This window comes from Dromaius novaehollandiae, chromosome 25 (assembly GCF_036370855.1).
Source record: "Dromaius novaehollandiae isolate bDroNov1 chromosome 25, bDroNov1.hap1, whole genome shotgun sequence".
Classification (NCBI taxonomy): Eukaryota; Metazoa; Chordata; class Aves; order Casuariiformes; family Dromaiidae; genus Dromaius; species Dromaius novaehollandiae.
The window spans coordinates 5,400,028-5,412,310 of NC_088122.1; the positions used below are offsets into that span (position 1 = coordinate 5,400,028).

General features: G+C 55.3%; 1 protein-coding gene across 1 annotated transcript in view; it reads right to left on the reverse strand.

Annotated features, from left to right (window-relative positions):
- AP3D1 (adaptor related protein complex 3 subunit delta 1) overlaps nt 1-3,092 on the reverse strand; it is a 45,590-nt gene extending 42,498 nt beyond the window's left edge. The window contains exon 1 of the mRNA XM_026114151.2: nt 2,683-3,092. Within this exon, the coding sequence (XP_025969936.1) occupies nt 2,683-2,778 (96 nt within the window). The 5' untranslated portion in view covers nt 2,779-3,092. The remainder of the gene's footprint in view (nt 1-2,682) is intronic.
- Between the last annotated feature and the right edge of the window lie 9,191 nt (nt 3,093-12,283).

A 12,283-nucleotide genomic window follows, 5' to 3' on the forward strand; every position in this document is an offset into this window, starting at 1 on the left:
ATCTGACCATCTCCTGTCCACCAGGAGAGACTGCCCAGACAGATGAGGGGAAAAAAAGATGATGGTGAAATTTCCACGTGATAATTTGAAATTTGAGAAGGCAAGAACCAACATACAAAACAGGGATTAACATCCTGTAAAAGCATAACTACATCAAAATAAAAAGGTCAAAACAATACTCATACCTCCATTTCTTTCATTTTTGTCCAACAACCATGGCACCTTCTTTCCAGAGACACCTCATTCATAGAGTAATTCTCACTGAGATCCAGCAGTTAATATCCTTGCCACACTGCAGCTTGTTCTCAACAAATCTGCTCTTCTGAATTGGCCAAAACACATATCTTAAGCTTAGATACTTATCTTGAGACACGCAGAAGTCAGTCAAACTACACTCCGTGTTTGAGTAACACTTACTGGATAAAGTGAACAATGGAAGCAGTGTAGGAAAAGAAGGAAGAGTATCTGCAGCTACTTCCTCTAAAATACTATTCTGATTTTGCAATATCACCTGAAAACTAGAAATCGTGTTCATGAACATTCACTGGGAAGCACTAAATCAATGCCCAATATCTTAATAACAGAAGGTTTACAGTCCTGTTTTGCTAGCTTAGGTAGAGAAAGGAACAGTCCTGTGCTGTTTGCAGTCACTTCATATAATTAAGTAAAATCTTTGAAGGATTCCAAAAAAGCATGTGTTATAAAAGACACAAGCGTTATCAGTGGCAGTTCAACCGATCAATTGAACACATACTGAAGTCTCGTTTTTAATTTTTGCTGTGCACATGAGGATCTAAAGAACTGTTGCTACTTAATTACCTATTTTAAAATGTCAAAATTTAAAGCTGAAACCAGAGCTACCATCATTTAAAATGCTACCACATTACCCCTCGACCACTGCAACCGACAACATCAGTCTCTGACTTGCAGAAAGGGGAAAGTAACCCATTCACTTGGGCCTTATGTTTGCATATAATTTTTTTCATAATGTTAGAAAAATATCTGTGATCTATTTTTCTTAACTCCACACAAAGGAAACTAAAGCTAACTAAATTTTGTCACAAGCGAAGAACAAACACCCAGTATGGCTCATGATGCAGAGTAATTTGTTAAGCCTGATAGTGTGTAACAGCAGTTGTGCTCTTTACCTTCCAAATACATGGAGTCCTGGAAAAGGAGCTATTTGTCAGGAAATTATCTTAGAAATGAAAACAGTACACTCAATCCTGCTCAAAGAGGATGGGAGCCACAAACGCCTGGACCTACACAGAGGGATCCTCAGAGCTTTGACAGTTGAAGAAACATTTTCTGTCCTACGCACAAAAGAAATAAGGCTTATTTACTAAAAGCAGCATGTCATACAAACCAGGCCTAAACACATGATGGAAAAGTGCCCCACAGAATAGTTTATTGATTAACTGTTCCAGCTCCCAGTATAACAAAAACAGCTTGAAAATACAACAGCACAGCTAAACACAGTAAGTGTCCACATAAACATTCTTAGGTATCACCTCACATGGCTTAATAAGTGCTGTTACCATTCCTCCATATAGTTTCCCATTTCTTTGCAGGGTGCCACACACTTCACAGCAGCACCATCTTCCTCTGCCACCAAACCAATATTCAGTGACACAATCAAACAAAAAGATTAAACAGTTTTCCCAGGTATCATCACTAGCAAATAACACCTTGCATTGTGCACAATGGTCTGCTTAGAAGTCATTTGAAAAACCAAGTGTTTTTTGGAAGGTATGTTACATTTCAGCCCAACAGTGCCAGTAGCGAGGAATAAAGAGTTAGGATCACTGTTAACTGGATAGGAATTGTCTAACAGTTATCTCTGTTATTTGAACTAGTTATCCTAAGAACCTCTAAGGCCATGACCACTTACTTGTAGATGAACATAAATCATATCCTTCACATCCATTACTTTCCAATTAATATGTGACACTTCCAATTCCACATGGAAAGTCTCATATAATGTGTTCTTGATGACTAATTATTTGACCTCTACTAATTTCCTCATAACATGTCTCTAATGCAAAACGAGTAACAGGTCAACGTGTCCAACTACTTCCCACCTACATAAGCTTACAAATGCAGAAAATGTTTTAGTTCAAAGGTATATAATAAGAATGATTGCAAAGCTGAATTGTGTCTGAACTCAGCTTCATACATAGTTGATTATGCAGTGCTGGAAGTCAGGAATTACTTTTTTAGATGTATCAATGATCTCAACACCACAATAATACACTAAATAGGAAAGTGAATACAAAGTGTCACCCTCCCTTATCCCCCTTCTCAACTCACTGCTCCCCCACTGCCTTCTTGTTCTCCCACAGCCTCTCCTTTTTGGCCTGCAGCCCACACCCCAGTCTCATCTTCCTCGTTTTGATTCCTGCTTCCCCAAAACAACATCCCCCTCCCGGCGAGGGGGAGCCGCCGGCTCGCCCGGGCCTAACCGAGCCTCGGCTGTGCGAGGCGAGCCCGAGGCACCCTCCCTCACGCCCAAGCCCCCCGGAAAGGGAGGGCCCGGCGGGAGGGCTGCCAGGGGTCGGGGGTGACAGCCGAGCCCCGCGGAGGACGGGGGCCGAGCGGTCCCGGAGCAGGCCCAGGCCGGCGGCAGGGGCGGCGAGCAGAGCCGCAGGGAGCGGGGGGCCCGCAGCCCCCCTGGCCGCTCACCTCGTCTTCCTTGTGGTTGCGGATGCCGCGCACCAGGTCCTGCAGGTTCTTGTCAAACATGCGGTCGATGCTGCCCTTCACCATCTTCAGCGCCATGGCGGCGGGGCCGCGCCGGGCCGCGGGGCCTACGCTCGGGGCTGAGGGGCCGGGCCCAGCCGGGGGCGCCGCCGCGGCTCCTGCTACCGCTAGAGCCGGGTGAGACCAGCGGGCCCGGGCCGCTCACATCCCGGGCGGGGAGGCGGCGGGGCGCGGGCGGTGCTCGCCCCCGGCACGGCGCGGAGCAGCGCGGCTAGAGGCAGCGGCGGCCCCGGGGGTTACGAGCCCCAGCTCCGGGCTCCGCTCGGCCTCCAAGTGCCTGACAAAATGGCGGCCGGTCAGCTGAGGGCTCGGCCCCGCCCCTGCCTGGCCCCGCCCCAACCACGTCCGCCCGCCTCACCGCTCTCTAGCCCCGCCCACGTCGCGCAACGCCCCGCCCACACGCGCCGGCCCCGCCCACGCGCCCGCGAAAGCCGCGTCATCGCTACCGCTAACCCCGCCCCTCGTGGCCCCGCCCCCCTCGTGGCCCCGCCCCCCACACCGCGCGGGGCGGCCCGGGAGGCCCCACGTGGCGGGGCGGGTCCGGCGGGGTCGGGCAGCGGCTCCCCCGCGCCGGTCCGCGCTGGGGCCCACGCGGGGCAGCGCCGCGGGGCTGCGGCCCCTGCAGGCAGCGCTGGAGGCGGCGGTTACCCGGCGTCCTGCCTTTCCTCCCCTCCCGTCCATTTTTACAAGCTGTATAAGTGATACATGCAGATTTTGAAGGTGTCGCTTCTGAGTTCAGATCCAAACGCAGCCCACAGACACCAGGTGCCACCGCCGAGGCCATCACACGTGAACCTCAATACCTACCAGCAGTCACTTGTCATTCAAGTCACCTTTAGCAGCCTAAGGAATATAACGGTCCATTTCCCTAGGTGAAAAATCCCACTGTGGTCGAAGCGCGCTCCTCGGGGTGAAGGAGGCAGAGCCGGTGGACGCGGAGCCTCGCGGGTGGCGTGGTGCACGCGGGCTGCACCGGGCACCAGGCCGTTGGCAGTTCAGCCAGCCGCACCAGGCACACACGCAGAACGGTGCAGGTTTGTTTCGGGTTACAGAAATACCGAATATCCCATCTTGGGCACCAAAGACCTTCCCCCGTGGGACCGGCCCTCCCGCTACCAGCCAGGAACACAGCCAGATGACTACCCGCGTGATGAATACCTGCATCAGCCCTGTATGCACGTCTGCCCAGAGGAGGATGCTTCTTATTGCAGGTGGGTGGTGCTCTGGATAAAGAGAGAGAAGAGAAAATGGAGAAAAGCCATTCTTCTACCCCGTCTTTGCCTTCCAAAAGGGATTCTGGTATTTGTGAAAAGAGGTGAATAAACAGAAAGGAGCTTGCAAACAAAAAGTGACCTTGCAAAGATCTGCTTGTCCTTTTGAGCGTCTTTATGGCAGGAGAAGGAAAACAATTGTTGTTTGCTTAAAATGTTTCTCCTCCTTGTCCTCTGTCTTCAGCTTTTGACCTATAGCTTGTTTTTGTTGGACCCTCACAGAAGAAGGGAGCTCATGGGTTTGGTCTTCATTTTATTCAGAAATGGCTACATATCGCCGCTTCTACCCATTATGTTTCCCTTTTCAAGGGAAAAAGTCAAACGGTGAGAGTTACAGCCTTGCCTTAGGAGTCCTCAGGGTACAGCCAAGACCCAGGGTTCCTCGTGTGACACGGCAGGTTGGGAAGATGCTGCCTTGCCCACCGCCGCTGGTCCTTTCCCTGCCACCATCTTTCTGCCTCCCAGTTGCACCATGCTGCTCGCTGTGGGACTGCACCGCGAACCCTGAAGAAAAAGCACTGTTTTTAATTGAGATCATTTCAGAGCCTGGACCCCGCAGCAGTCACACTGCCATAACCGCAGGACACGGCCGGGAACGCGAGCTCAGGCCGGGAGACGTGACGAAGCAGAAACAGGCACTTCCCCAAACTTCACCATCGAGATTAATGAGGCAACTCTACCCTCAAAATTACTCCTCTGGGAAAAAGGAGAGCTGTACTCCTCACATTTCCAGTGCTGAGAGGGGGCTGGTTGGGGTTTCCTTTCCATTTGTTTGTTTTCTAGAAAAAAAGGAAAGCAAAAAGGACAAAACCACTCCTTATTCTTGCAGAGACCACATTTCAACATTATCCCTTCTGAAGGTTTGACCAAAATACACACTGTTGCTCAGAGATACATCTGCAGTAGAGCTTTAACACCACCAAGATCAGGATGCTGGGGTCCAAGCTGTTGGGAGAGGCTCATAGAGCTGAATTTCAACCCAGAATATGATCTTCCCAAATGGAGATTCCAAGGGTTTTTGTTCCTGGTACGGATTCATAGCTGGTCCAAGTTGGTTCAGCCTCTTTTTTGAAAAATTTGGTCCAGAAATAGAGTTTTCAGTTGCCTTCCTCCGAACTATAGAGCATGAAACTCCTTTATGATCATCCTCAGTGAAGACCATGGCTCTAACCCTAATCATTGCCCTCGATAATATCTAAAGATCCTAGAAACTCCAAGCTTCTTGTCTCCATAAGACATTTGCAGCTCGGATTTTTTTTTTTTTAATAAATGACGCCACCTTCTGTTCTCGCAGCTGTAATTTCACAGCAGGCTTTCTCTGGGAAGAAACCTGCCCGTGAGCAGCTGTTTCTGCTCCTACGGCACTCGTGGCCTATTCGCAATTCAGTAGCCAGCAATGCAACATCCCCGAGTAAATTTTGCACTTTTAACACTATGGAAAGGCTTTAGCTAACGGCTCATGAATCCTAGTATCTTCTAGCGGGGGAAAACACAAGCTTGGCCCTTACATTTCTGACAGAGATGGACCTAAACTGCTAAGTTCAGGCCCTGACCCAATTCTTCCCCTAGAAGGGGCTATTGGGCAACATTTCTGTGAATTTTCTCTCCCTGTCTTGCACAATTTCCCTCTTCCTTGGCAGTTCAGAGCTGCTCCATGCATTTTGCCGTCCAGACTTTCATCGAAACTAACTGATATGGGATGGCTTTGGTATTCATTATGCTAACTGATATCTTTGTGTAAACTGATCTTGGGGAAAAGGACCATGAAAGCTGCATCATTAAAACGCGAAGGTCAAAAATGTGATTTTCTACAAAAGCTGCCTTCAGGCTCCGGTCCAGCAAACCACTTAAGCACGTGAATCACTTAAACTCCATAGGTGAATCCACCGTAGACAATAGGGATATTCTCTTGCTTAAGTCATGTCCCCGCTGAAGCGCTGTGCCAAATCACGGCCCGACCTCCTTTGATGTACCCTATGGGAAAATGCCCACCACATGGCTCATTTCCAAAAGCCTGTTTCTGCATAGCCTGTTCCTGCCAACTGGATAACGGTCTGACGTGAGAAACGATGGGACCAACCATCTTTGAGGACGTGGTGCCTCTCAGTGCCAGGTACCTTTGGCTCCACTAACCTGCGGTGCTCCGTGAAGATGCTCCTAAATCCTAAAGCTCCTAATTGTGCCAGAAACACCACCTGCACCCGCCGCATCCATGGTCTCTTCTCCTATGCAGGCACCCAGCAAACGTGCCGTAAACACAGCCCCTTCCCTTGTTTCCCACGGAGACGTTTCTATTTATGCAAACTATTTTTGCGCAGTTATACTTGGTACCTAACAACGGGAATGTGCTTTAGCAGTTTGAGCGCGGTTGGCACTTTTGGGTACCAGGTCCTGCTTTGTCACTCCCGCTCTGCATCACGTCAATGCTCTGTCACTATTTGTTGAGACAGAAGTAGGTCGCTCCATAAAGCTGACAGCAAATGTGCAGAACGTGTGCTTAAGCAGAAGGGTGGGCAGGCACACGATGACGTTGGAGCGGTGTTATTTCGAGGTGGCCAGACTCGCGCCAACACAATGGCGACCTGAATTCAAGCCGCTTGCTAACCATTACGGAACAGGGTCTCTGAACTTGTTTCGGAATAGTTTATTCCTCATGATAACCTATTTCTTAAATGCTTTCATTTTAAGATTTCAGTAGAGGAGTTTTTAATGTGTGCGTCACCACAGGCTGGATATGTTGGGTAGGGAAGGAATGGTAACAGGGAAGTTTTATGCAAGCCATGTGCCCCATGGGCAATGCTTGGTGCAGAGCGTATCTATTCCAGTCTTCTGCATCCATGCAGCCTTGCCTGAGCCTTTTCCTGCATGACATTTGCAGAGAGGACTCAAAGCGTTGTGCTTGGCAGAGCTCAGGCTTGAGGGAAGGAGGCTGGGGGAGAGGGGGAGGCATGAGATGGCCACCAAGACAGGCCCTAAATCGATGGAGGCTGCAGGGAGCGTGGGTCAGGCTCTGCCTGGGACCGCTGGGCGCAAGATTTGTCAGGGCTGACCCAGAGATGTCCCACAACACAGGGGGATGATCCAGACGATCCCCTGCGCAGAGCCCGGCCAGGGAGCGGGGAGCTGCTCTGCTCTCCGTCGTCCCTGCCTCCTCCATGCTTGACATCTCTTCACCCGAATGTCCCTCATGGAAATGAAGAGGGACGAAAAAGGAAAAGCCACCAAGCTCGCTCCCACTTGGCCCGCATTGTCCTGCGCCAGGGCAGATCCGCCCGGGCCTGGCGGTACTGAGTGGAGCCAGGCTGCGCAGGGCCGCGGGTGCCGGCACCGTCTCGTGCCCACCTCGCCCATTCGCCAGCCCTCTTTGCTCCCGGGCTCTCCGAGGCTCCGGATGGCCGGTCTCCGCTCCAGGCTCGCCCGTCTGGACTGACCGGGCTCGCCGGTGGCTCCGGGCGGGACGCGGCCACCAGGCCTGGGGACAAGAGGGAGTGGGGCTGGGGGCTGGCAGGGGGCCGGCCCCGGGCAGGGCCTCCGTGGCGGAGGGAAGGCCTCCTCCTCTCCAAATGCCGCCGCCTTGCGCCTCTCCCTTTTCGCCTTCTCCCGCCGCTCGGTTTGTCCCCGCGGGCCGCGAGCAAACGCGCCGCTTCCCGCCGCTTCCCGCCGCCCCCGGCGGCCTCGGCCTCGGCCTCGCCCCCGCCCGGCGCCTCCGTGGTGGCGCCACGGCCGCCCGCAAGATGGCGCCGGCGGCGCGGGCAGCGGCGGGAAGGGCGGGAAGGGCCGCGAGGGGCGAAGGGCGGCGGGGAGGGGGCAGCCGGGCGGGGTGCCCCGTGCTGGGGGGGGGTGATGGGTGGCCCACGTTAAGGTCATGGGTGCCCCATGTTAGGGTGATGCGCGACCCGTGTGAGGGTCACGGGTGAGCTGCGGGAGGGAGGGGGCAGTGGGTGCCCCATCTTGGGGCAGTGGTGGTGGGTTCCCCAAGGTAGGGGGATGAGCCACCTATGTTAGGGTGATGGATGACCCGTGTGAGGGTCATGGGTGCCTCGTGTTGAGGTGGGGGTGATGCGTGCCCCATGTTAAGGTTGTGGGTGCCCCATGATAGGGTGATGTGCGACCCATGTGAGGGTGATGGTTACCTGCGCTGGGGTGGGGGTGATGGGTGCCCCATGTTAGGGTCATAGGTGGCCCACACTGGGGTGGAGTGATGGGTGCCCCATGTTAGGGTGATGAGTGACCCATGTTAGAGTGATGGATGACCCATATTAAGGACATGGGTGCCCCACATTGGGGTGGAGTGATGGGTGCCCCATGTTAGGGTCATAGGTGGCCCATGTTGAGGTGGGGGTGATGGGTGCCCCATGTTAAGGGTGATGAGTGACCCATGTTAGAGTGATGGGTGACCCATGTTAGGGTCATGGGTGACCTGCATTGGGGTGGAGTGATGGGCGCCCTATGTTAGGGTGATGGGTGTCTCATGTTAGGATCATGGGTGCCCTGTGTTGAGGTGGGGGTGATGGGTACCCTGTGTAGGTGAAGGGTGACCTGTGTTAGAATGATGGATGACCCATGTTAGGGTCATGGGTGCCCCCCATCGGGGTGGAGTGATAGGTGCCCTATATTAGGTGATGGGTGACCCATATTAGGGTAATGAGTGCTCCAAGTTTGGGCAACAACGGGTGAGCTGTCTGAGGGTGGGGGCAGTGGGGTGCCCCATGTTCAGGATGGGTGCCCATGTTAGCATGATGGGTGCCCCCAGCACCCCTGTGCCCCCCCAGCACCCATCGCCCTGGGTTGCTTGGCTGCTTTCTTGCTCTGTCTCCCAAAATAACAGGACCGGAGTAACCGGCTCCGAGGCAGGATTAAATATAACCGCCCCAGTGCTTAAAACCATCACTTTTTGCTTCCTCCCCAGGGCCCCGAGGAGCACTGGCATGACAGTCACCGTCGCTCGACAAAACCGTCACCTGCGAAGCCGGAGCACAGTGCCGGCGCCGTCCCCAGCCCTCACTTCTCCCACCAGGTCCGGCTACTGCAAGGGATGGACGGGCGGTTTCGGGAAGAAGCCGGACGGGCGGGAAGCCGGGCCCAGCATGCCCGCGTGGTGCCGTCGCCGGACGCCGAGGTGCTGAGGCCGCGTGGAGCCCAGCGCCGGCGGGAGGAGGGAGGCGGCTGATGTTGTTTATCAGCATCCGAACAGTATCGCCGGCGCGATGGCACGTAACATCCCGAGCGCCTGTGCGCGGTGGAGACTTCGGCTGCGGACGTGTCTTAAACCTCTTCAAACCCGGGTCGTTGCCCTGAGATGTGTCCGCAGAAAATGCAACAAGCTGGAGGGGACCATGGCCGGGCTGGCGTGGACCACGGGAGGCATCAGCTGCCCATGAGAGCCTTGCGGGAAGGTCTGTGTCTCAGCTTCTCCACCTGTAAAATGGGCTGAAGGCGCAACCCACGCATGGTACCGTGAGGGACACGGCGCAAAGGGAAAGGGGCGCCGAAGCCCATCTAGGCAGCGATGCAGGAGGAGCCTTGGAAACCAAAACCGGCTGGTTGCCTCCACCCAGGACATCGCTGAGCTGCCAAAAAGAGCCGGAGGCGAGGGTACAAGAAGGGCAAAGGAGCCAAGAGGCAGCTGCAAGTGCTCCTGCTGCAAATGAGGAGCCCAGCGAGGAGGTGCCAGCCGGAGAGCCCCAGCTCCTGGCGGCTTTTGGAGCGTCTCTGGGGCTGGAATGAGGCTCTGGAGGGAAAACCTCTGGGAAGGCAGCCGGGCCGGATGGAAGAGCCGCTCTGTGCTGCTAGTACGCCTAAGCTTTCCGTGCAACCCATAAATTATACTTTGAGTTAAGCTGGGTGGGAAGACAGCCCGGTTCGCAGAGGGTGTTTCTGGCGTTGGGAGTTTTCTCTGCTGTTTTGGCTGGGAAAGGGCTCGTTTCGAAAGGCCCCGGGCAGGGAGGGGAGGCGGGGGGGCCGCGGCACGGGGCGGCGAGCCGGCAGCGGTGCGGGTGCCCGGCGGGACACCTTCTGCCTCGCAGAGGCGTGCGGGAAGCGCCGAGCAGAGCGCTTCGAGGCGACCGGCACGTTGCAGGGAGAAAGCCTCTCGGCGGAGGTTTTTCCAAGCCTCCCCGGCTCCGAAGCAAGTGCCTGAGCCAGATCCTGCCTGGCTCCGGCACTGGGATGATGGTGCAGGGATGCTTGCAGCCCCCTCTGCCCCCGACGTCCCCCATCCCGGTGACCCCGGGACCCTCCTGGCCCCAGCACCGGCTGATTCAAGCTCCGGCAGTGCCTACGAGAAGGAAATTGGAGCCGTTTCTCCCTTGGCAGAGCTCTGATAGAAGCTATCCCGGCAGGACGGACAGCAGCCGGGAATACCCCGGTGCCGAGTTGTCCCGGGGCTTTCCGGTGGCTCCGTGGTGCCCCCGGGCAAACCCAGGCACCGGCTCCACGCCGGGCGCAGCCCCGCTGCCAGCAGCGGACGGCTTTTCAGGCGCACGGGATGCTGGCTAAGGCGGAGCTCAAGCCGAGTTCGGTTTTCCGGCTGCCGAGCGAGTCGGCGTGGCCCCGGCTCCGCTCCCGGGAGCCAGAGGGGTCTCCCGGAGATGGAGATTAATCGAATTGCCCAGCCTCGGCGCTGCCCAAACCCCCAAATTTACTCTGCAGCTGAGGCTGAGGTAAAATAGAGCCTCCGCCCCAGCTCTCCACCCCGTGGGACCCGGCTTTCCAGCTCTGCCCGGCTCTGCGTGAGGAGCAGAGGTGAGTCAGGGTCCCGTGAGGGCTCTGCGAAGCCGGCAGCTCAGCTGGCATCATCTTTGTGCAGAGCTGGCCCCGGGCTGATGGTCCCCCTGCTTTTTCCACCTTGTTCCCCAGCAAATCTGGCAGGAACGACCATTTTCATCCCCTCACGTGCGCCGTGTCCTTGGCCACCGTTGAACGGCAGCGGAATTGGGGTTCCTCTGCGTGGGTTCCCGTGCCGCACGCTCGGGATCCCGGGCTCCGGCTCCGGTCCCAGCCCCAGCAGTGGCAGCCAGTGAAAAGCCCCTCAAATTTTCTCAAGATTTTGATGCTTCCCGTGACTTTGGAGGCTGCGGGCCTCAGCAATACTGCTCCTCTTCTACCCAAGATGGAGCGACTCGCCCCACGTCTTGGCGTGCATCAACTGCAGCAGGGCCCGAGTTCGCACCTCCGAGGCTGGCACCGCTCCTGGCGCTCCGCCATGCTCACCGCCGTTTCCAAACTGGCAACATCCAGGCAGAAAAATTATCCCCCGGTAGCTCCAGGCTGTCGATCAGCCTGGCCGGTCCGTTCTCTCCATGGGTGAGTCCTAAAAACGCCTTAGCCCGGATCCCAGGAGCTGCTTCCTGCGAGCAGCAGTGGGGACACGGGGACGGGGCCGTCCTGCCCCGGCCGCGCTTGGTTTTGCCCCGCTCCGACCTCCCGCTGGAGCATCCCGCAGAGCATCAGCGAGGGGCCGCAGGGCCAGGCGGGAAGGACGGATGCTGTCACCCCCGAGCAAGACGGAAACTCCTCCAATAGCTCACGGGATCCTGCCTAATTAAAACAAGGCTTGGAAAATCGCCCCTGCCCTGTTCTGCAAGACGCTAAAACTGGCCGAAACCCAACGGCCTTTGCAACTTCGATCGCTTTTTTATTAGCGGCCTGGGAGCCGGTCTGGGCCACACAAGGACTTTGACTGCAAGCTGATTAGAGACCAACCTAACGAACTCAAAGAGAATTCTTTAAACGAAGCCCGCTGTGCCTTGGAGGACTCCTGCCATGTCTATTTATTTAAATTTAATGGAATTTTTGTGGTAAGCTAATTAAATATGAATTGATTATTTAAGAAGCAGTCAGGGCAGTTTAAGCACTGCTGACTTGATGAATTTAGTGTTTTCTTCATGCAAACGTTCCTGGTTATGTAGCTTTGCACACGGACGTCCACTTAAGGGGAAAAGGAGGGTGGAAAGAAAAGATCATCAGGCTGCAGATCTGCACTGGGAGGGTTTCGTGGCTGGAGGAGTCACCTGCCACCAATCCTGCACGAGCTGCGACGCAGGACGCATCCTTTATCCCCCTCGCTATTGGTGAACATGTTGCTGATTTGATTAGTTGGCTCCTGCCTCCGGTTGTCCAGAACAAATATTTTGTGCAAAAAAAGTCTTAGTGCCTGCGTATTGCCTTTCCCTCCCGCCGCGCTGAGACCTGCCGCTGCCGTGACACCTTCCAGCCGGCCGCAGGCTGCCGAGAGGGGCTGCTGCTGCTGC